This window comes from Schistocerca piceifrons, chromosome 11, assembly GCF_021461385.2.
Source record: "Schistocerca piceifrons isolate TAMUIC-IGC-003096 chromosome 11, iqSchPice1.1, whole genome shotgun sequence".
Lineage (NCBI taxonomy): Eukaryota > Metazoa > Arthropoda > Insecta > Orthoptera > Acrididae > Schistocerca > Schistocerca piceifrons.
This window is the reverse complement of record NC_060148.1, coordinates 166,177,027-166,201,189: the sequence shown is the minus strand read 5'-3', so window position 1 is coordinate 166,201,189 and position 24,163 is coordinate 166,177,027. Positions and strand designations below refer to the sequence as shown.

Here is a 24,163-nt window from a genome sequence, read left to right as displayed (position 1 = left end):
CCCGTCTGGCAGTACTGACGGTGCAGTGACGCGTCAGGTGGCGGTCGTTACACACGGGGAGGCTGTCGCCCCGTGGACTCTGGCGGCCACAGCTCTACGTATCGACCTCCACAGTGCGCTCGTCGATGTCGAAGCTTTCCGTTCGGGAGTCGTGCCCCGGGTCCACTCGAAGTACTTGCCAGGTCGCAGGGGTGGGCTCTCGGTGCCCCTTCGGGAAACGGGAACTGGCGGCACCGGTGTGACCACGGAAAACGGGATGTGCAACTCTGGTGCAGTCCGTCTCCAAAGCGGATGGCAGTCAGTGTCTGGGCCACGCACGTCGAGCCTCTGGTAAGCCTAAAGGGTGACGGTGGCTGCCCTGTCATTGTGGCTTTGGAAGTCGGCAGTATCCTTTGGGCCGGAATCGTGGCTCCGTAGACGATCGGAGATTGCTAGGTGTGCCGAGGGTCGACCTCTGTAGCCTCCCCTCTGACTGGATACCTGCAACTGACACGAGGGCCGAGACTACTCACTGGGCAGTCACCAATTTGCACTCGGACGTTTGTTAAGGAGGGAGGGGTATTTATGTTGGCGCTTCCCGTGTGCTCTGTGATAGTGGGGACGGCTGTGACATCGTGTGTGTCAGTTTTCTCTCGCTGTCAGCTCCCCTAGAGGCTTCAGACTTTTGCAACTTCACCTTTTGGAAACTCTTTTCTGCCGTTTCACCACCTTAGTACTTATTGTCACATTGTACCTAGCCTTTCTTATGACACACTGCTCTGCCATTATAATCTGTTCATCATAAGAATAAACCTGATGTAAACAAACACAAATGGGATGATTGGTCAGAAGCCGTAGCACACATGCACACTACTGCTGTTACGCTTTTAGAAGTAGGTCCTACTTATCTATTAGATATCTTATTACTGAGTTACGTTAAATGAAACTTTAAGATATTCAAATGTATTAACAGCCATCAACATTTTTCTTAATCACGCTTTAGCTACGTAGATCAAAAATTGTGTGCAGTCACAGCTTCTGCAGCATTCTGCTCTGATTGTCGCACTGTTAATGCACAGTATGTAAACTTATGAGGCTGCATTCTGTTCCGTAGTGAAACATGCACGTGGAACACGGTTAAAAAGTGCCGAGAAATAGGCTGTTCTTAATGTTTTTCTTAAATTTATGGACATAATTGGCTTTGAAGTTTTTCTGTATACACTGCAGTTGATAAAAAAACCCTCATTGAAAGTGTAGCACAGTCGGTAGTGTAATACAATGTGAACGAATTGTGGTTATTCGTGTGCTGGTTCAAATCACGCTAGTATCATTTTGTTTTCTCATTCAATTTGAAATACCCACATCTTGTGATTGTAAAACTCATCATCATTTTTTATGAATAATGCACATCGTCTTGTTTCTAATTACATATTGGATGCAAAATTCCTGTTTCCATTTCAAATAAAAATTCTTAATTATCAACGTTTAATGAAATACTGTTCATAAAAGTTGTTTAAATTAAGAAAACATAAAAATTTAATTTTTAGGACAACAATGAAAAGCCAAATCCTCTTCATTTGGACCATGTCCATCATTTTATACCACAGAGGTAGATGAGTATCGTAAAACCATGAAAAACAATCCTTTTCACAGCATCGTGCACATCATGCAAATGCTGATATGAACCCAACAGAACTGAGCTGGAGCCAAGCTGAGGGATTTGGCTGGAGAAGTAACGAGACTGTTAAGCTTCTAGACATGCTGGAACTAACGCACGCAGCTTTTTCACACGTCACTCCCGAACGCTGGTGGGATGTAGAATGGCTCTTTATAAAAGAAGAAGAGAAAATGTTGTGCCAGGTTGGCTTTGTGGATTCTGTTGCTGATAGGTCTGTTATCAATTTAGCAGGTGACACTTCCAGAACTGAAACGTATTTCTCCAATTCGGATAAGAAAGGAGCTGAGAGATTACCACACAACTGATTGTAGGTAATACCTTCAGTGGCTTCAATATTTAACTATACGGTGATATCCTTCAGTACTCTTATGTTATACATAGCTTATGCAGAAAAATCACCCTGTGGTTAAGTCAGGAATTTTCATCATTCTTGTTATTAATTACAATAGTACATTAGCTAAAATCGATAACGTGTTGCGGTTTTCGTCTAGTCGTCTAAGGAGCATATTGTGGGATATTTGCAGCATTCTTCATAAAAATTAAATTACATTCGTAGCTGTATTGCTCCTCTGCTCGTCTCTTTTTACGTGTGAACTGCAGCTGGCCACGTCACTGCAGGCTAGCTGTACCAGCCGGTAAAGCTGTTGTCCCGTGTTGTCGCCCAGTCGATGTGCACATAACGCACAGCACAACATGTACCCTTATTATCCTACTTGACAGTACTGGAGACAGCTTGGCTACAGTCCCATTTGAAATAGAAATCAAATGAGGTTCCAGCAAATGCAGAAGAATACACAGTGCAATGTTCACATCAGATTTATTCTTATATGACGACCGGACTATAGTATAGCAGAAGCCGAGAGATACGTTGCACCATTATTCTTCACTCGCTGACTCGGGTGCTCGGTTTGTTCCACTGTGCCGCAACAACTTCCACTTTTGCCACAACTCTTTCTGCATTTCTCTGTAGCTGGCAGTATTCCGGTCATCGACCCCGGCAATTTGGTTTCTGGGAGCTGCCGAGGTAGAACTGGGATGAATTTTTAGTGTCTACGAGGGTTACTACCCTGGCATGTAGCAGAATTTGTCCAGAGGTGCTGCACCAGGATGTCACATACGGGATAGACCAGCACGGAGAGCTGCATCGGACCAGTCTTTGAAATGAAGATTGCAGCAGCAGCAGCAACAACAACAACAACAACAACAGCAACAACAACAACAACTACTACTACTACTACTACTACTACTACTACTACTACTGGGAGGAAACGAGTTAAAAGTTTGAACTGTATACAGAGTGTCTTTTCAGAGTTTAATGGCAAAATATCAAATAACAGAAGTGTTACTAACTGACATTGCAGTCGGAGCTGGACAACTTGACGTGGCACGAGGTCCAGCGGCGTGTGCGTGAGGTGCAGCGCGAGCAGCAGATGTGCATCCACAAGCAGGACCTCAGCGAGCTCGACATCTACCACCGCATTCTCAGGTCAGTCGCAGCTGGCAGGAAGTCGGTCCGTCACACCCTGTCCCAGTAAAGTGCCTACCACTGTGCCGAACGGCTCATTGTATGTGGTGCGGGTATCTCGGATTCCAGAACATTTCTGTTAGAGCTAGAGAGAGTTCTCGGTTTACTTTATACAATGTACCAAAAATTAGTTGTATGTGGTAACTTCAATATTAGTGTCATCAGCTATAGTGCGAGGAAAAGAATGTTGGGAGGTTTCCGTAATTTATATCGTCTCAACTAAAGTGCAGGGGAACAGTTTCACAAGCATAGGCACTGCTTTAGTAAAAGGGTAAATGCCTTTCGGCCACGATGCACAAATTTTAACACTAAAATGAAACCTTCTACATCGTAAACAATAATTCACATTTATACTGTGCATAACAATGGATTAATATTATAATTGTGAGAGCAGATAATTTTCTCTCAGTGTCACCCAAATACAAGTTTGACATCACTGTACACAAAAGAAGCTGACTGTGCATTGTGGTTGGTTTTACACACATTTTGTAGGGTAGGTTCAGACGTGAGAGTAGGGGTTTAGATCTTGAATCTTGGCAGTTCGAGCACACGCGCGCGCGCACACATACACACACATTAAATATAATTTAAAATTATTTAGAAATGTTTATCCACTAACAACAGAGTTTTTTAAAACTCATGATATAAGTTCGTGGCTTGTGGAAAATAATTTGATGCTAAATCACAGTAAGACTCAGTTTTTACAGTTTCTAACCCACAATTCAACAAGAACTGACATTTTAATCAGACAGGATGGGCATGTTATAAGCGAGACGGAACAGTTCAAGTTCCTAGGCGTACAGATAGATAGTAAGCTGTTGTGGAAAGCCCATGTTCAGGATCTTGTTCAGAAACTAAATGCCGCTTTATTTACCATTAGAACAGTATCTGAAATAAGTGACATTTCAACACGAAAAGTAGTATACTTCGCATATTTTCATACGCTTATGTCATATGGTATTATTTTTTGGGGTAATTCTTCTGATTCAAAAAGGGTATTTTTGGCTCAAAAACGGGCTGTGCGAGCTATGTATGGTGTAAGTTCGAAAACCTCTTGTCGACCCCTATTCAATAGTCTGGGAATTTTGACATTGCCCTCACAGTATGTATTTTCTTTAATGTCGTTTGTTGTTAGCAATATTAGCTTATTCCCAAGAGTTAGCAGCTTTCACTCAGTTAATACTAGGCAGAAATCAAATCTGCATGTGGAATGCACTTCTTTGACTCTTGTGCAGAAAGGAGTGCAGTATTCTGCTGCATCCATTTTCAATAAGCTACCACAAGAACTCAAAAATCTTAGCAGTAGCCCAAACACTTTTAAGTCTAAACTGAAGAGTTTCCTCATGGCTCACTCCTTCTATTCTGTCGAGGAGCTCCTGGAAGAGATACAAAATTAAGCAAATTCCAGTGTACATTTTTGATTTTCTTTATTTAAACTAACGACTTGTCGCCTGAATATGTTTCTTATATTTCATTTTATCTGTTTCTACAATCGTGTTATAATTTCATGTATTGACTCGTTCCATGACCATGGAGACTTCTCCTAAATGTGGTCCCACGGAACAATAAATAAATAAATAAATAAAAAAAAAAAATAAAGAACAGCAGTGGCAGGATGTTTATAGTACCAATAATATATATAATTCTCTTAGCTTGCTTTCCACTACAACTTCTAAAACAGGGTACTGTCACTAACAGCTGACACGGGTTGCTGACTGATAGGATCATATTGTGTAGAAAAAAGTGGGTGTTATGTCAGGACATTAAAAATTGTCACAATTGAGCTGCAGTAAGTTATTACAAGCAGTACTGTAAATTTCTTAGAATGCTATTAGGAAGGCAAAAAGCTTGCGGTACGCAAATAGAATAGCTAATTCTCAAGGTACAAGTAAACCCTATTGTCAGTTGTGAAGTGTCTGGTAACAGCATAAGGTCAATACATATTCAAAATATTTTTGTTACTGGTAAGTCATATTTAACAATCATTTTCTGAATGTAGCAGCTGAATTAAATAAAAGCTTGGACTGTACTGGAAATGGTATAACTCTCTTTGGAAGTAGCTTTCCAAGACTTGATATCTGAATTACACCCCTGTGACGCTCACAAGAGCGTGGTTGAGTCAATAATTAAATCACCGAAGACTAAGGACTCTGATGGATATAACGGGGTATGTAGCAGCATACGGACTGGAGCACTGTAGTGTGTGTTAGCCCACTAATTAGCCATATTTGGAGTTCTTCTTTTAGGAACAGCCAGTTTCCCGAATAAGGAAAGCAGTGAATAGTGAAATTGCTTTGTAAAAAAATGTGGAAGGGATGTTTTAGACTATTTCAGACCTATTTTTATGCCATCAGTGTTTGCAGAGGTATTGAAAACACTGTTTATACAAGGGTAATTAATCATTTCGATACCTGCAATTTGGTATCAAATGTAAAGTTGAGGTTTAGAAGTGCTTTAACAACTGAAAATGCTGCAGTCTCTCTTCTCCCTGTGGCAGTGGACAGGTCGAACAAAAAGTTGCAAAACACTAGCAATCTTCTTAGATTTAATGTGGGAATTTGATAGTGTCGATCACAAAATGATACTGGTATGTTATGTGTCATACTCTTTAAGAACAAAGAGTGAAGGGTCATTTTCCACAGTAATGAAAAAGGCTATGAGGGAGCACCTGATTGGTGTGTGTGTGTGTGTGTGTGTGTGTGTGTGTGTGTGTTTGGGGAGGGGGGGGGGGGGGGCTGAGTGCGAATGTGCAAGGAGGACCTCAGTGAGCTCAACACCTGTTGTCATATCCTCAGAAACAAGGTTCCCAGTAGGAATGGTTTGTATTTAGGGATATGACATGAATGCCCATTGAAACAAAAACTTTATATACACATATGCCCTGTTGTAAATGATTCTGTGGTAGAACACATTTAATGTACATTTGTTTTTCCATTAAAATTTCAATTTGATGTGTGACAATATTTTTCTTCTCATAACTACGTCATTTTAGAGATGACCAGTAACTCTGCACCGAGATTCTTTACAGAATCAAACTCGAACATGTAAAAGAACTCCTAATGTTTGATGAATGGGGACATTATTTAAAATGGGGAAGTTGGTTGCCTTTAGAAGTGTCGCAGAATAGTATTGGAGAGGAGACAAGGATCTGGGCCCATGTGGCCACATGTTGGGGTTCTACTGCAAAACACCACCGCTCACCCGACATATTCCTTTCACTGTTGGAGCTGTTAGCTGCTACCTGCCTCCTGTGAGTCATTATTGGTTGTTGACATCAAACACGCTCACATTAATGTTACTGGACCAAGTGTATTTCTTATAATTTAGCTGCAGCTGCATTTGTCACAATGTCTGTTTTCAGAAATATATTGTACACCATCTGCCTGGAAGCCAAACGGGTTTAATCTGACAATATTAAATTTTCTCACAAAATTCTCGTACGCGAGTCGCGATGTGGCAGTCATTTTCTGCACACCCGTGCCCTACGAGTGACTCGTCGGCTCGGCCCGCAGGTTCAAGAACTACATGGTGGCGATGGTGAACAAGTCAGTGCTGCCGCTGCGGTGGCGCGTGCCCTTCCTGGGGGAGATCGTCTTCCTGACGCGCGGACTCAAGTACAACATCGAGCTTCTGCTCTTCTGTGAGTACCGCGCCTGCGCTGTGCGGCAGGTAGACTGGTGGCAGTAGTGCATCCTATTTGTTGTTCTTACTGCTGAGAGGTAAGTTGTTTGCAAACAGAAATCCTGCTGTCAAGCTAGTTGTCGTTTCCACTCTCAGATGCTAGGTAAGTAAGTGTCTAGGATTACACTGCTGTAAGTAAATAATTGTTTCTTTAAGTGTACCGTGTGTCCCTCCAAAGAGTCATCAGGCGCATTTCCTCTTGTGTTTCTGCAGATATGTGTGATTTTGTTTTAGCGGTCCGTAGCTGGAGTAGTCCCAAATAAATACTGCTTATCGAGTCTTTCCTGCAACTCACACTGTTGATGCAGAGTGTCTGCCTGTTTTCCATTATGAACAAAATTATTTTTAAAACAGAATTTTACACGTCCATTCTATAAAGCATTCCCACATCAGTCTGCTGCGATATTTGTTTTATCGACACATATCTACAGGGGCAGTAAACCGGGAGGAATAACCGGTATTCCGCAGCGACGGCACCACCATGGCCTGTGCTGCTCATTGCTACCTTTCTGCAACAATGCTGCTCTGTCGCTGCTGGAGTACTGGTTATTCTTCTCAGTTTACTGTCCCTGTCGATAAGTGTCGATAAAACAAATACCACAATAGACTGATGTGGGAATGCTTTATCGATTGGACGTGTAAAATTCTGTTTAAAAAAAATTTTGTCCCAAACAGGAAATGAACTGAAGCTTTGCCTCGGCACGGTGTGTTGCGTGAAGGCCGTGATGAGCTGTGTTTGTTTGGGCTGATCCAGCTACACACTGCAAAAAATAAATAAATAAATAAATAAATAAAAAATGCAAATATCTGGCGAAACACCGGAGAAAATATACCTGATAGCTCTTAAGAGGAACACACTGTGTATGCAAGGTGTGATAAGAAAAAACACAGTGAATAATTGTATTAGAAATAAAGTAATAACCATACATGGAATTTGGTTTAATCTCCCTCAAAGTACTGTCCTTAGTGAGCAGTGCAGTCATACCAACATTGAATCTGAGACTGGAAGGGCACTCAGCTGGTCTGTCGTAGCCCACCCTGTGTCAGGAATGCTCTCAAAACATTTTCGTTTAAGGCAGTCTTAATTTTTGGGAAAAGCCAGAAGTCGCACACTGTTAAATCTGATAAGACAGATGTGGACAGACAGGAACGCATTTTCTGGTCAAAAATTCGTGAATCGGAAATGCGATGCGGCATGGCACATTGTTGTAACGGAGGAGGAAACCATCGGTCCATTTTTCTGGTCTCTTTCTTCATACGTCGTTTCATATTATACCCTTGTGAAATTGGGCATGTACAGTTGCTCTCCACGGAGACTGACATCATCATTTGATTTTGGCTGACATACCTTGTTAAGAGTGAGAGGATTCCCCCACCCCCCACTCCATTTATTTTTTTAAAATTATTTTTAAAATTTTTAAACGTTGTAAACTCTTAAATTTTGTCTCAGGTTCATACGTGTAGACTCAAGTTACATCTCGAGTTACAGTTTTCGACACAAAGTCCGGATCTGAGCAAAGACAATCCTTCAGCTCTGTACAAACTGACACACAATTCGCTTTCTGTTTGTCACTCAAAAGTCTGGGAATAAATTCTGCACTCACTCGTCTCATTTGCAAATTATCAGTTAAAATGCCTTGCACAGACCTGTACGAGATGCTCTCGGGTAGTTATTCACCTGTTTGAACTAGCAATTTTTGCCACTTTTCACGTTTTCTCTGTTTTTAAGATTAATGGACCTACCAAATGTTGCTCGTCTTCTACAAACTTATTTCCACTTTCACATCACTCATGCCACTGGTAAACAGTCTTCAGACTTACTGCATTATCATCAAAACCCAGTTTAAACATTTTGTTTCTTCGGCATTTTTTTGCTGCTCGAAACAGAACTTAATATTAAAATGTTGTTCGAAATCCACAATGCTGGACGAACGTGACAAACACAATCTCACTCTAGTGTCCCTGGATGCCGATTGCCAAGTGAGAACGTGTTTCAACTTGATGCTGCCTTTCTTAACAGATCAGATTATGAGATAAATTACACTGCATGGTCGTAGTGTCAGCATTTGATGCTAAAAGGATTTGTTTGACCTAGTTTTTGATCACACCTTGTGGATGTATCATTAACACACACAGAGTAACTGTTTTCAACATACCACAGTGTTGCAGGGGAAGTCAAGGTGAACAAATTACTGTTGGAAACTTGCCGTCTATCGAGTCGCGAAATGGCCTCAAATTGACCTGCAAAAAAAACTTGAGCTACAGTGCGTGCAAAACTTGAGAGATTTTCAATATCCTGTCACTCTATTACGCCACCAATTTAGTCAGCTGTTTCATTAACAGTATCAATTTAAAATTTCCCATGCGGTAATGAAAGAAAAAAGCCTTTTGTAAATATTATGGTAAAACTAATTAAATTTACAATTTGAACTAAACTTAGCCCTTACAAGCACAGGAATTTCATAGTAATAAGGCTACACAAACAAAACAGTTTCATTATTAATTTTGTGCCATTAAAATTCACAACTTGATAGTGCACGATTAAGTAGGTGGAGCAATAGACAAAAAAAAAGATCAGATTTGGGGAACAGTTCGTGTAATCACAAATTTTTGTACATTGATTGGAGGGAGTGCCGTGAACGACATATTAAAAGTCCTGTTTGGTGAGAGGTGAGTGTGTGGTAGGAATGCATTTGAAGATCACTGTCATATATTTTTTCTCGACTAACTCAAAAACCACAGCCTCTAGTGAAAGTGTATCCCAGTACAAAATTAAACCACATTAAATTTGGTACAGAGAAGGCCCAATTCGTTTTTTACCTAGAACTAATAGTTCACTCGAGGAGAGTGAGAGAACACTGAAAAACTCATGCGACCCGCATACACTGCAGCTTAAGTGGTTCTGTAGGCCAATTTGAGGTAGTTTCCCAACTTGATAGACCGGAACTGTCCTACATCAAATAGTTTGTTTTGACCTCCTCCACACCGGTGTGGGACATTGTGAATGGCTATTGTTTGCACTGTGTGTTTTTTTGCTTAGCAGTAAGACATTTTGTGTTTCGTGTAATTAGTAATTACATTCTATACACATACCCATGCAAAAATGTACTAACTGTTTTATAAATTATGGAAAGGAAGAATTAAGAACATAATTAATAGGACAGATAGCTTTCTTGCAGTTGGGGTGGTGCGTCAATATCACTCCATCTGTCAGACATTGACAACGTAGAGCAACAGTGAGTATCGTGACAGTTTTATGTTTTTTCGTATCGGGTGCCACGACCACAAATTTATTAAAGTAGGATTCCTTTGTCATCGATATGACCACAGCCATTTATTTTTATGCTGTCAGCTGATTTTGATGACATTCTATTTTCAAATGTTTGCTCTGAAAGCAATGTATAATACATACTGCACATATCATACAATGTCATGTTCATAAATCACTGGGGCAGTCTGTATTACATACATGTACATGCCGTGTGATTTGTGCCGAGTGTTATCGTATCCTTGTATCCAAAGTAGAGTATGAAGGCGTAGACAGTGTGTGTCTATCACATTCCACAAATGTCAACCCTTCAAATAAAAGTATTATGACAGTGGCATATGTAAGTAAAGATAAAACTCGTACATGCACACAGCACTGCTCTCATCGTGCTGATCTTACAAAGTTTTGTCTACAACAAACAGGAGTTCAGAGGTGTAGCACCAACGGCCACCATTGCCCTGCTGATCGAACCTATCGATTTGTGCCGAAGACACGGTGTCTAATTGTTGCATATCATTTGTCAATGTAAGCTTAACCTTATTGTCACATCATTATACAATAAAGTACTTTCCACCTTCAAATTGAATAGAGGACATACAAACGTTTTTAAATTTCAGTTTTATTTCAAAATGCTGTCGTGACCTACTTCTTAACAGGTAGTGTGTTGACAGGCAGGGTGGTCTAACGGTAAGGCACTAGACTAGAAACAGAGTGGTCACAGGGTCAAAAGCCGGTCGGACCTCAGAGTTAACGCTCTGCGCTTTAATCTAGCCTTCACCTTGTATTCCACATTAAACTGTAGTTCCCTATTCCCAAGTCAGGTAACTGGGGTAGGTTAAGATCACGCTAGTTGCTCAAGCAGTGTCAGATAGCAAAACTTGCACCGGGCCATTGAGGCACACAAAATTGTTATGATGACAGGTATAATCTTGTATTATGAATTAACACAATAAGACAAGTATTACATCTAGAAACTGTGTTTATCTCGATGCAGCGTATCCAGTGGTGTGCAAATACCTGGACCTTATATGTCCATTACATGAGATGAGAGCACCAGGTGACGTACCACAATCTTTACACATAATTTCAAACCTTTACGTACCTTTTCCTCACTGGCAACTCCTGTCCCTGCCTCCCCAGAAATGATGGAAGCAAAAAGTTTATCACTATCTTAAATTTTCACAATTCATGCTATAAAACTTCGGCATCACACGTGGTGTTTTAATTTATTACTTCTTTGATACTAACTGGATTCACAAGAGAGGTTGCAGGTAGTGTCCACATATACCACTGGATGTACCCACAGACTTGTGTTATTGTAGGCAAACTGTTCAGGAGATACGGTGTCATAAACATTGAGATGCGTGAAAAATTTGCTTTTGCTTAAAATGAGTGCACATTACCAAGGTTATATTCATCCAATATTTGGTAATAAGAGCACTTAGCAACTTCCAACAGACTTTAACCATATTTTGAACCTTCTCTAATCCAGTCATTCCACCAAGAAGGAGGTACACGGCTCGTGTTGTCTGTAGTTCAGCCATGCCTAGATAGTCAGTACCGCAGTTCAATTGCGTCCGCATTGTAACTTTGTGCCACAAAGGGCTCTCAACAAGGGAAGTGTCCAGGCATCATGGAATGAACCAAAGCAGTGTTGTTCGGACATGGAAGAGATAGAGAGAGACAGGAACTGTTGAGACATGCCTCGCTCAGGCCGCCCGAGGGCTACTACTGCAGTGGATGACCGCTACCTACAGATTGTGGCTCGGAGGAACCCTAACAGCACCGCCACCTTGTTGAGTAATGCTATTCGTGCAGCCACAGGACATCGTGTTACGAATCAAACTGTGCGCAGTAGGCTGCATGATGCGCAACTTCACTCCTGATGTCCACGACCAGGTCCATCTTTGCAACCACGACACCATCCAGTGCAGTACAGATGGGCCCAACACCATGCCGAATGGACCGCTAAGGTTTGCGTCACGTTCTCTTCACTGATGAGTGTCACATATGCCTTCAACCAGACACACATCGGAGACGTGTTTGGAGACAACGCGGTCAGGCTGAACCCCTTGGACACACTGTCCAATGAATGCAGCAAGGTGTAGGTTCCGTGGTGTCTTGGGGTGGCGTTATGTGGGGCCGACGTATTCCGCTGGTGGTCACGGAAGGCGCTGTAATGGCTGTATGATACCCGAGGGCCATCCTCTGACCAGTAGTGCAACCGTATTGGCAGCATATTGGCAAGGCATTCGCCTTTGTGGATGACAATTCATGCCACCATCGTGCACATCTTTTCAGTGACTTCCTTCAGGACAACATCGCTAGACTAGTGGCCAGCATGTTCTCCAGACATGAACCCTATCAAGCATGCCTGGGATTGATTGAAAAGGGCTGTTGATGGACGATGTGACCCACCAACCACTGAGCTATCTACGCCGATTCTCTGTTGAGGAGTGGGACAATGTGGACCGACTGTACCATGATGTACTTGTGGATGGTATGCCACGATGAATACAGGCTTGCATCAGTGCAAGAGGACGTGCTACTGGGTATTAGAGGTACCAGTGTGTACAGCAATCTGGACCACCACCTCTGAAGGTCTCACTTGTATGGAGGTACAACATACAATGTGTGGTTTTCGTGGGCAATAAACAGGGTGGAAATGATGCTTATGTTGATCTCTTTTCCAATTTTCTGTACAGGTTACGGTTCTCTCAGAACCGAGGTGATGCAAACCTTTTTTTGATGTGTGTACATGGTGACCCAGTTAAGTTCCACACTTTGCATACTTCCTGAAACCTTTAAGATATCATAATTCTGTTTTCACCGAAATCCCCTCACTAAATGACATACAGCCCCTTTTCTTAGCTGTAGTAGAGTTTTCAACATTTCTTTTTCAAATGAAACTATACTTATTTCTGCTGCAACTATCGTAGTCTAAAATAGGCTAAATCAGCAGCTTTTTACTTTTCAAAGTTGGATTAGATGTTTTGAAGAAATTGCAATATTTAGAACTCGGGATTTATCTGAGGTGAACAGTGCAGCAGAATCATCCTATATATTTTAAATTGTGACCAACCAACTGACAAAAGATTTGTAATACCTGGGCACCACATCTCCGGAACATATCAATAGGTTCAATCACTTGGGCAGTGGTGGCCATTGTCGGTGGATTTTTTGGACTGTTTGTTGTAGAGTGGACAGTGTCAAACCAATGTGAGGAGAGCAGTGTGCTGTGCAATTTATCACAATTTCTGTCTTTCTTTCTACTTTCCTTCCCTTAATGGTAAAACTGCTGCCATTTTATTTTTTCCACAATTTTTGGCTTTCCAGTCAGTATCGACTGCAGTTCGGAAAATGGAAGCAATAAAATGTGTAAAGGCTAAAATAGAGGGCATATTGTGATTACACGTGAAAAGCCTGATGGCACGGAGCATTTCTTATGATATATAGTACATGTCACATGTCTGCATAATGTATTGTCTTCAAAATATTACAATTCATTTCTCTATATATGAACCAGATGTCTTGTCATAAAATATATGAACAGATTGTACATGAAGTTTACATTTTATTAACATTGTGCATAGCAGCTACAGTTTCACAACCTGTACAATTCTAATACTAGCAAACGTAGAGCTTTTGTATGCACAAAAGTGTCTAAATGATAGTTGGCAGTGTTACCTGTGACAGTTCAGGGATCATTATTCGAGTAAGTGATACAAACCACTGTAAGATTGTGTTACGTAGATAGTCCTCAGTACGGTGGGAAATAGTTTATTCGGCCCGGTGTTCGATAGAAGCCCACACTTTACGTAAGCTACTCTCGATAATGGTTCGAGAGCAAGAATTGCCATAGAAGAAAAATAAAAGGAAACAAAGGAAAGCTGTGCCATTCTGGCCACTGACGGCCAATGGGGCGCAACTGACTGCCCCGTCACCCGTCAGCCGAAGGCGTCACTCGGATACGGCGAGTCGGGCTCGAGCCAGCACACCGGTCTCCCGGCCACTGTCGGGTTAAGAGGCTTCGGAGCTGCAACTAAACGCCGCAGTAACTCCTCGGCCGGTATCTCGGGGCCGAGTACGACCAGTACCGGTCCTCGCATGCGGGAAAAATTCCTGACGGTACCCAGATCTATGACGAGACAGGTGTCTGTGCCGACAATTTGGCTGCGGAGGCGGACGAAGAAATAAAAGGTGTACATCTACATCTACATGATTACTCTCCAATTCACATTTAAGTGCTTGGCAGAGGGTTCATCGAACCACAATCATACTATCTCTCTATCATTCCACTCCCGAACAGCGCGCGGGAAAAACGAACACCTAAACCTTTCTGTTCGAGCTCTGATTTCTCTTATTTTATTTTTGTGATCATTCCTACCTATGTAGATTGAGCTCAACAAAATATTTTTGCATTCGGAGGAGAAAGTTGGTGACTGAAATTTCGTAAATAGATCTCGCCGCGACGAAAAACGTCTTTGCTTTAATGACTTCCATCCCGACACGCGTATCATATGTACCACACTCTCTTCCCTATTACGTGATAATACAAAACGAGCTGCCCTTTTTTGCACCCTTTCGATGTCCTCTGTCAATTCCACCTGGTAAGGATCCCACACCGCGCTGCAATATTCTAACAGAGGACGAACGAGTGTAGTGTAAGCTGTCTCTTTAGTGGACTTGTTGCCTGTTCCAAGTGTCCTGCCAATGAAACGCAACCTTTGGCTCGCCTTCCCCACAATATTATCTATGTGGTCTTTCCAACTGAAGTTGTTCGTAATTTTAACACCCAGGTACTTAGTTCAATTGACAGCCTTGAGAATTGTACTATTTATTGAGTAACCGAATTCCAATGGATTTCTTTTGGAACTCGTGTGGATCACCTCACACTTTTCGTTATTTAGCGTCAACTGCCACCTGCCACACCATACAGCAATCTTTTCTAAATCGCTTTGCAACTGATACTGGTCTTTGGATGACCTTACTAGACGGTAAATTACAGCATCATCTCCAAACAACCTAAGAGAACTGCTCAGATTGTCACCCAGGTCATTTATATAGATCAGGAACAGCAGAGGTCCTAGGACGCTTCCCTGGGGAACACCTGATATCATTTGTTTTACTCGATGATTTGCCGTCTATTACTACGAACTGCGACCTTCCTGACAGGTAATCACGAATCCAGTCGCACAACTGAGACGATACCCCATAGGCCCGCAGCTTGTTTAGAAGTCGCTTGTGAGGAACGGTGTCAAAAGCTTTCCGGAAATCTAGAAATACGGAAGCAACTGGAGATCCCCTGTCGATAGCGGCCATTACTATGTGCGAATAAAGAGCTAGCTGCGTTGCACAAGAACGATGTTTCCTGAAACCGTGCTGATTACGTATCAATAGATCATTCCCTTCGAGGTGATTCGTAATGTTTGAATACAATATATGCTCCAAAACCCTACTGCAAACAGACGTCAATGATATAGGTCTGTAGTTCGATGGATTAATCCTACTACCATTCTTAAACACTGGTGCGACCTGCGCAATTTTCCAAACTGTAGGTACAGATCTATCGGTGAGCGAGCGGTTGTATGCGATTGCTAAGTAGGGAGCTATTGTATCAGCGTAATCTCAAAGGAACCTAATCGGTATACAATCTAGACCTGAAGACTTGCCCGTATCAAACGATTTGAGTTGCTTCGCAACCTCTAAGGTATCTAGTTCTAAGAAACTCATGCTAGCAGCTGTTCATGTTTCAAATTCAGGAATATTCCATTCGTCTTCCCTGGTGAAGGAATTTCGGAAAACTGCGTTCAATAACTCTGCTTTAGCGGCACAGTAGTCGGTAACAGTACCATCGGCACTGCACAGCGAAGGTATTGATTGCGTTTTGCCACTTGTGTACTTTACATACGACCAGAATTTCTTCGGGTATTCTACCAAATTTCGAGACAATGTTTCGTTGTGGAACCTATTAAAGGCATCTCGCATTGAAGTCCGTGCCACTTACGTGGCGGCAGAGTTATTCCTTAAAAACCTTTATAGACTGTGGTCCCCAATGAAGGAAAGATCATTAATGTAAGACGAGTTTTTGCCGTTAGACTGTGCACTGTACAATAAACGGCGAAAGAGTGGTACCGCGTGGTGTGTGGCGACTGTGCTGCAGCGGGGCCGTCTGCCGACAGGGGGCCCGTGGGCGCCGTTCGAGAACAGCTGGCACCTGCGCGAGGACTACAAGAAGGCGGCGCGGCGGCAGGAGCTGGCGCGACAGCTCGCCACACACATGCTGTGGGTCGGCGTCGCCAACTTCGCCCTCATGCCCGTCATCACACTCTGGCAGATCCTCTACTCCGTCTTCAACTACACGGAGGTCAGTTGCACACCTGCTTTGGAAGTTTGCCACTCTTACACATTCGCAAGTACGTCGAGCCGATCCTTTGTGTGTCCTTCGGGTCACGTATACTTTAGTACTACATTACACGGTGTCCTTATTACAGCACGTGGCGCAGTCCGAAGCAAACCGAACGGGATCGGGCCCGAGACGAATCCTTAAGTCAATAACGTTTCGGAGGTGTGCGCGTATGCATTATGTCTCCGGTATGTTTATAATGTAAAGACTTATTATAGGCCTGAACCCGTTTGGCTTAAATTGCCACATGCCATAATAAAGACACTGTTTAGCGTTTTTAAAGGTTTGACAAGCAACATTTAACTGCTGGGATATTTTTATGTACAGTATCTCGTGTACCCTTTGCTACCAAATATCGGTCAATCCAAAGATGCCAAAATCGAGGTGAAATGCGCCTTCGGGAAGTACTAGAAAATGATAACACTGCAACCGAAACTGTTTTTTGTTCATATCATACATACTGCTTGCTGTAGCAGCCCCATAATGAAATGGCAAAAGTTTTAACTACCATTTGTATTGTTGCGTGAGCAGTGCCTATTAGACAGGGGGGGTCTGACAGCTGATCAGTTCCAGTCATTCCACCAGGAAGGAGGTACACGGCTCGTGTTGTCTGTAGTTGAACCGTGCCTAGACAGTCAATACCGCAGTTCGATCGCATCTGCATTGTTGCTTTGTGCCAGGAAGGACTCTCGACAAGGGAAGTGTCCAGGCGTCTCGAAGGGAACTGAAGCGATGTTGTTTGGACACGGAGGAGATACAGAGAGACAGGAACTGTCGACGACATGCCTCGCTCAGGTCTCCCGAGGGTTACTACTGCAGTGGATGACCGCTGTTTTATGCAGCTCTCCACTCTACTCCATTCCGTGCGAACCTCTTCATCTCCGAATCTGTGCAACCCACATACATTTGAAGCTTCTTACTGCACATGTTACTGTATACCTCCTAATATTGTGACGGACCTCATTTTGCCCAGTGTAACGCATCAACTCGACATGGCGTGGACTCGACAAGTCATTGCAGTAATAGTGATCTCTGCTGCATCTGTATCAGGCGCTGGGTGGCCAAATTGTTCACTCGAATTGTCCAGAATGTTCTTCAAACCAGTCACGAAGAATTGTGGCACGGTAACGTGACAGTCTTGTTTGGGAACACGAAGTCCACAAATTCTGCAAATGGTCTCCAAGTAGCTGAACATAACCATTTCCATTCAATGATCTGTTCAGTTGGATCAGAGAACCCAGTGCATTCCATGTAAACACAGTCCACACCATTATGGAACAACGAACAGCTTACTCGGTGCTTTGTTGACAACTTGATTAGTGGAGTCTGCACCACTCTCGAACCAGGACCCAACTGGTACAATTGTGAGTTTGAGAGAGGCACTTGCTTCAGCCATCTGCTGCCATACCCCATTTACGTCAACTTTCACCACACTATCCCAGTGGATATGTTTGTCTTACATCCCACATTGATTTCTGTGGTTATTTCACAAGAGTTGCTTGTCTGTCAACACTGACAACTCTGCGCAGTCACCACTGCTCTCGTTCATAAAGTTGAGGCCGTCAATCACTGTGTTGCCCGTGGTGAGGGATAATGGATGAAATCGAGTGTTCTCGGCACTCTCTTAACACTTTTTGTCACAGAATTCCATAATGATTTCCAAAATGGAATGTCCCATGCGCCTAGCGCCAACTACCATTCCACGTTCAAAGTATCGTAATTCCCATAGTGTGGCCACAATGACATTGGAAACATTTTCACATAATTCACCTGAGACAAATGATAGCTCTGCCAATGCACTGTCGTTTTATACTTCGTGTACACGATACTACCACTGTCTGGGTGTATATGTGCATATTGCTATAACATGACTTTTGCCACGTCAGTGTAGTCTAGTCTTGGTTTTTTTTCTGCAATACTGACCACTCTCGCCCCCACCCACCCCCATTTCCATACTGACAATTCCTTGATGCTGTAGCGTGTTTCCTATCAACCATTCCCTCCTTTTATTTAACCCTCTAGGACCCCACAACAAGTAATATCAATTGTTCGAGGTCTGTCTAAAAAGTACCCGACCTTTGATTTTCCCGCGCAAAATAGAGACGATAGCACAGCGCCACTGTACACAGTAAAGGAAGAGACCTTTTAAGCGCATGCGTGAATCTTGTCCCCGCCTTACAGCACGTCAGTCGCTGCCTGTCGGTCACTGAGTGAGGTGCTACGCAACGTGTTTCTCGGATTACCGATTCTCTCGAGATGACTGATTGTGTTAAGAGATACTGCAGCAAATTTTGTCAAAAGCTTCATGATTCTCAAAGAGAAAGTATATAAGAAAAGGAAAGTACTAAAAATTTAACTCTTTTTGTCTTCTATCCGTCTTTTGTCTCTAGAGAGTGGAAGCTTAAGGCAGACGTAAAAACTTATTAGCTAGTCTTGGTCTGATTAAGATGAGAAACAACTTATTGATGTGCAGACGTACTGTGGAAAATTGTATGAAATTCAGAGGATGGAAGCAGCAACATAAAATACATTGCATTTAATCTCAAGACAATTTTGATTTATATAAATTAGTGATTCCTGGACGATTGCAAGATTTCGGAGCAGCTACTACTTTTCACGCAGAAACAAAGTAGAAGATTTTTGAAGACCTGGACGCCACACGAAAGAAGACATGTTAACATGGTAAAGCATTTCCCCCTGTTAATCACGTTTTGTGAGTACTGTGAGTACTGGGCGTGAGTCGTGCTTCGGTAGCTCAGTTGGTAGAGCACTTGCCCGCGAAAGGCAAGGGTCCCGAGTTCGAGTCTCGGTCGGGCACACAGTTTTAATCTGTCAGGAAGTTTCATATCGGCGCACACTCCGTTGCAGAGTGAAAATCTCATTCTGGAATATTAGTTTGTTGAACACAGAGTGTTGCAAGAGTTCTGAAGTACTGCAGAGGGGTGAGCACTTCTTCTGGAAGCTGCACAAATGGATGAATTTCTGGAGAAAAGTCACCATCGGTCCATGACAACTCTGTACCTTCTGGAACATCTGCAGGATTTACTGAATCAAAAACTGCCGACTCTTGCAACACCTCCGGAGCAGAAATTCCTCCACCGTCGTAGTACGTGCTACCGTTAGTCAGAATTTCATCATCGTCCTCATCGTTAAGTTTATAAAAATCAGTTGTATCGGGATTATTTAGAACCTCAAGAATCGTTAACTGGAAGTAAAAGAAAATGCCTAAACATCACAATATGGACATTCATAAACGTAACCCTAAATGCCCACTGTTACACATACACAACGTGTTCATTTCAACACTCGTAGGGTATTTCAATATGCAAAACCAAAAGAATACAAATAATTGGTCCACTAGTACTTATTTAGAGAGAAAATATTTGGTATTTATCTGATTAAAAACATATTATCCACACAGAGGAGCCCACATACTTTGTGTGACATGATGGCGACCAACTTCTGCCCTGGAGCACCTAAGAAGTTACAAATATGGTAAAGATAATATTTCTACAGTAGTTCCAATTATTCGTCACAGGATGCACTGCATGGCTTGTATAAATGTGTAACAGTGGGAATTGGTGAATTAGCATTGGCTAAAAACCAGTAAAACCCGTACAAAATTTAAATTACATATATGTAACCAGGATAGTAGAGGGTTAACTTTTGCCTTTGAGTTATTTTCTCCCCAATCCAGCTCGGTACATCTACATCTACTTCTACATCTACTAGATACTCCGCAAGCCACCGTACGGTTGTTGGCGGAGGGTACCATGTACCACTATGTGTCTTTTCCCCTCCTGATCCACTTGCAAATAGAGTGAGGGAAAAAAGACTGTCTGTATGCCTCCGTATGACCCTAATTTCTCATTTCTTATCTTCATAGTCCTTGCACGCGATACATGTTGGCGGCAGAAGAATTGTTCGGCAGTCAGCTTCAAATGCCGGTTCTCTAAATTTTATCAGTAGTGTTTCTCAAAAAGAACGTAGCCTTCACTCCAGGAATCCCCATTTGAGTTCATGGAGCATCTCCACAACACTTATGTGTCGTTCGAACCTACTGGTAACAAATCTAGTAGCCTGCCTCTGAACTGCTTCAATGTCCTCCTTCAATCTGACGTGGTACGGATCCCAAACACTTGAGCAATACTCCAGGAAAGGTTACACCAGGGTCCTATATGCGGTCTCCTTTACAGGTAAACCACTCTCTCCTAAAATTCTCCCATTAATCAGAAGTCGACCATTTGCCTTCCCTACCACAGTTTTCACACGCTCACTCCACCTCGTATCGCTTCGCAACGTTACGCCCACATATTTAAATGACTCGACTGTGTCAAGCGGGTTGCCAGTAGCACTGTATCCGAACATTACAGGTTTGTTCTTCCTACTCATCAGCATTAACTTACATTTCTCCACATTTAGGGCTAGCTGCCATTCATCACACCAACTGGAAATTTTGTCCAAGTCTTCTCGTACCTTCCTAAAGTCACTAAACTTTGACACCTTACCGTGCACAATGGCATCTTCAGCGAACAACTGCAGCCAGCTGCCCACCCTGTCCACCAAATCATTTATATATCTAGGGAACAACAGCGGTCCTATCACACTTCCCTGATCGTCTCATCTTCCAGTGGGATAAATGTCTTAACATGTGTTAATCAATCAATCTACCCTTCTGATCTTCACCACTCTTGCATAGCACCACATTTCAAAAGCATCTGTTCTTTTTTGGTTTGAACTGTTCGTGGTACACGTTTCACTTCTGTACGAGGTTTCACTGCAGGCAAATATCTCAAGAAAAGACCATCTCACACTTAAATTTATTCATTTTTTTTCCCCCTTCTCCTTCTTCCAGAAATGCCTACTTCACTATAGCCAAGCATTTTATACCCTCTCCACTTCATCAGTAGTCATTTATTTTGCTTCCCAAGTAATGTAACTCATTTACCACTTTAAGTGTCTCATTTCCTAATCTAATTCCCCCAGCATTGACTGATTTAATTTGACTGCGAGGGGTATCCATAACGGGACCTCGGAATGATTCTGTTCAAAAACACTCACTACACAGTTGAAGACGTTTATCTCACTGGTAGATAAGGTAATGAATTCGTGTTTTATAGAACATTGTCAGCTGCTGATGGATACTCAACCACATCTACTCTTTCACTTATTTGTCTGAGTGAAACTGGTATCAATGCATATCTTTCTTCTGGTCACCTAAGATGTGAAATTTGTACAGTGAGAGAGCTGGGCTTTATGAAGAATGTTGCAGTGTTTCCCATTCAAATCACTGAAGCATAGCCTTCATTGGAATGGTAGTGTGAGGCCGGGCATTATCGTGCGATAGGATGTTTCCATCCGGCAGCCCGAGTGCAGACGCCAAAGCCGACAGCAGAGACAGCCGACATTTCCTCTGGCAAAATATCCAAAGCTGTTCAGACACTCCTCCTTCAACTGCAGGGTCTTCCTGCTTGTCGAGTTGCTCGAGTGTGGAACTGCAATCGGTGCACAGTGTTACGAAGAGACTTTTTAGAAAGTGCGGCACACGGTGAAGTCAAAATACCTGGGAATTCTGTCGGGTAGAATCGTACTGTTGCACGATATTGCCTAGTCCCACACTTCGGACCCGACAAAGGCCACGTTTCACCTATTTCAGTGGGGAACACTGTGGCATCCTCTGTGCAGTGCAGATATTTCACTATGTGATTTCTCGTGTCTTTGGCAACCTGCAGAAAGACGTGCACGGGTGTCTGTTTCACTCTGACGAGGAAGTGCGAGGGACGGTGTGGTTGTGGATCCGTCAGTGGCCAACTGCATTCTACGAAACGGGAACTGATCGTCTCGTATCCCAGTGGAAAACTGTGGTGATTCCTTTTGAATTGAACCATTCAATGGTTCCGTTGTGGCAAGTTCTTCGTTTTCATTTGACTCCCCTTATACAGTCAGTTAACCTTCGTTTACTTTTGTTGGTACTCATTTTATATTCTCTTTTTCTGGATACTATCCATTCTGTTCAAATTCTCTCCAGGGTCCTTTGCAGTCTCTTGCAGAATTAAAATGTCATTTGCTAACCTCAACATTTTTATTTCTTCTCCCTGAACTTTAATAACCTTTCCAAAGCTCTCCATAGTTTCCTTTACTGCTAGCTCAGTGTACAGATTGAGTAATGTCGTGGACGGGTTATGACCCGAGTCCTTTCTCGATCACTGCTTCCTTTTCGTGTCCTTTGACTCTTGTAGCTGCCATTTGATTTCTGTATAAGTTGTGGATAACCTTTTGCTCCCTGTATTTTGTCCCTGCTATCTTCAAAACTCGAAAGAATGTATTCCAGTCAGAATTGCCAAAAGCTTTCTCCAAGTTTACAACGTAAGTTGAAATTTCTTTGGCTTATCATCTTGAGATAAATTGTGGGCTGTGTTTCTCTAAAACATAATCTTCACCAATGTTTCCATTCTTCTGTAAATAAATTATGTTCATATTTTGCAGGCACAATTTATTGAACTAGTAGTTCAATAATACAAATGTCAGCAACTGTCTTTTTTGGAATTGGGATTATTACATTCTTCTCGAAGTCTGAGAACGTTTCGTGTGCCTCATATATCGTACACCTCAGGGGGATAGTTTTGCCGTGGCTGGCTCTTTCGAGTATCTCAATAATTGCGTTGGAATGTTGTCTGCTCCAGGGAACTTGTTTCGACGTAGGTCTTTCAGAGCTCTGTCGAATTCTTGTGTTTATTGACTGAATGTAAATAGAGATTTGTCCATTTCTGTGAACCAGTTATCAAGGGATTTCAAGCTTGTCTTCAGATGGGTCTTGCAGAAGATATTTATCTTTGTAGTGTGCTGGGTACTGGCAGTGTGACAAAATGATGATGCTCTGTCCTCGATGACCTAGATCGCTGGATGTGACACCCAGAGATTTCTTGGGATTATGTGAAAGACCTTGCTTATGTGGGTCTGTTGCCAGAAACTAGTACATAACTCAAAATATGCATTTCTGATGTGCACGTCTGTGACTCTGCACTCGCTCTGAATGTATGGTGAGACTTGGATTGTTGCCTAGATGTCTGTCAGACCAAGGGGAGTTGTATAGAACATCTATGAAGAACAAAATTAAGTTTATTTTATTTATTATCATTCTTATTTGTGTATCACTATGCATAAAATATTTATAGCCCCTATTAACTGGTATTTTCATTTTCAGTTTCCATGTATTTACATTTTGTACTAGTGATGCTTGTGGAACACACTTCTGGTATCATTTCTGTGATCTCTTATTACCAACTGCTGTCCCATATTTGAGATATTTCTGACAATCATTATGATTTGTATTAGTAGGTATACTTATGGTATGTAGGTGTGTTGGTAATACATACCCACAACTTTTAATTAGATTTTGGTACTTCCATCTTTCAATACTTTGTGGGGTGACAATTGTTGTTATATTACATATGTAACAACGATGACACCTTTAGCTGTATTTTTGTGTGTTACTTTAATTGCAATTGATTTTGGTGTTATCTTACACAGTCTTCAGGCCCCTGAATATAGTAAATGTTGTTTTTATTATGACTGGACGAAATACAGTGTCAAGTAATTCACGGTTACTTTTAAAATTGAATGTAC

The 24,163-nt window shown here is 42.2% G+C and overlaps 1 protein-coding gene across 2 annotated transcripts in view; it reads left to right on the top strand.

Annotated features, from left to right (window-relative positions):
• LOC124720029 (autophagy-related protein 9A-like) overlaps window positions 1-24,163 on the top strand; it is a 151,559-nt gene that overhangs the window by 54,840 nt on the left and 72,556 nt on the right. For both annotated transcript variants that reach the window (XM_047245278.1, XM_047245279.1), the window contains exons 5-7: window positions 3,019-3,143; window positions 6,695-6,822; window positions 16,314-16,498. In XM_047245278.1, the coding sequence (XP_047101234.1) occupies window positions 3,019-3,143; window positions 6,695-6,822; window positions 16,314-16,498 (438 nt within the window). The remainder of the gene's footprint in view (window positions 1-3,018; window positions 3,144-6,694; window positions 6,823-16,313; window positions 16,499-24,163) is intronic.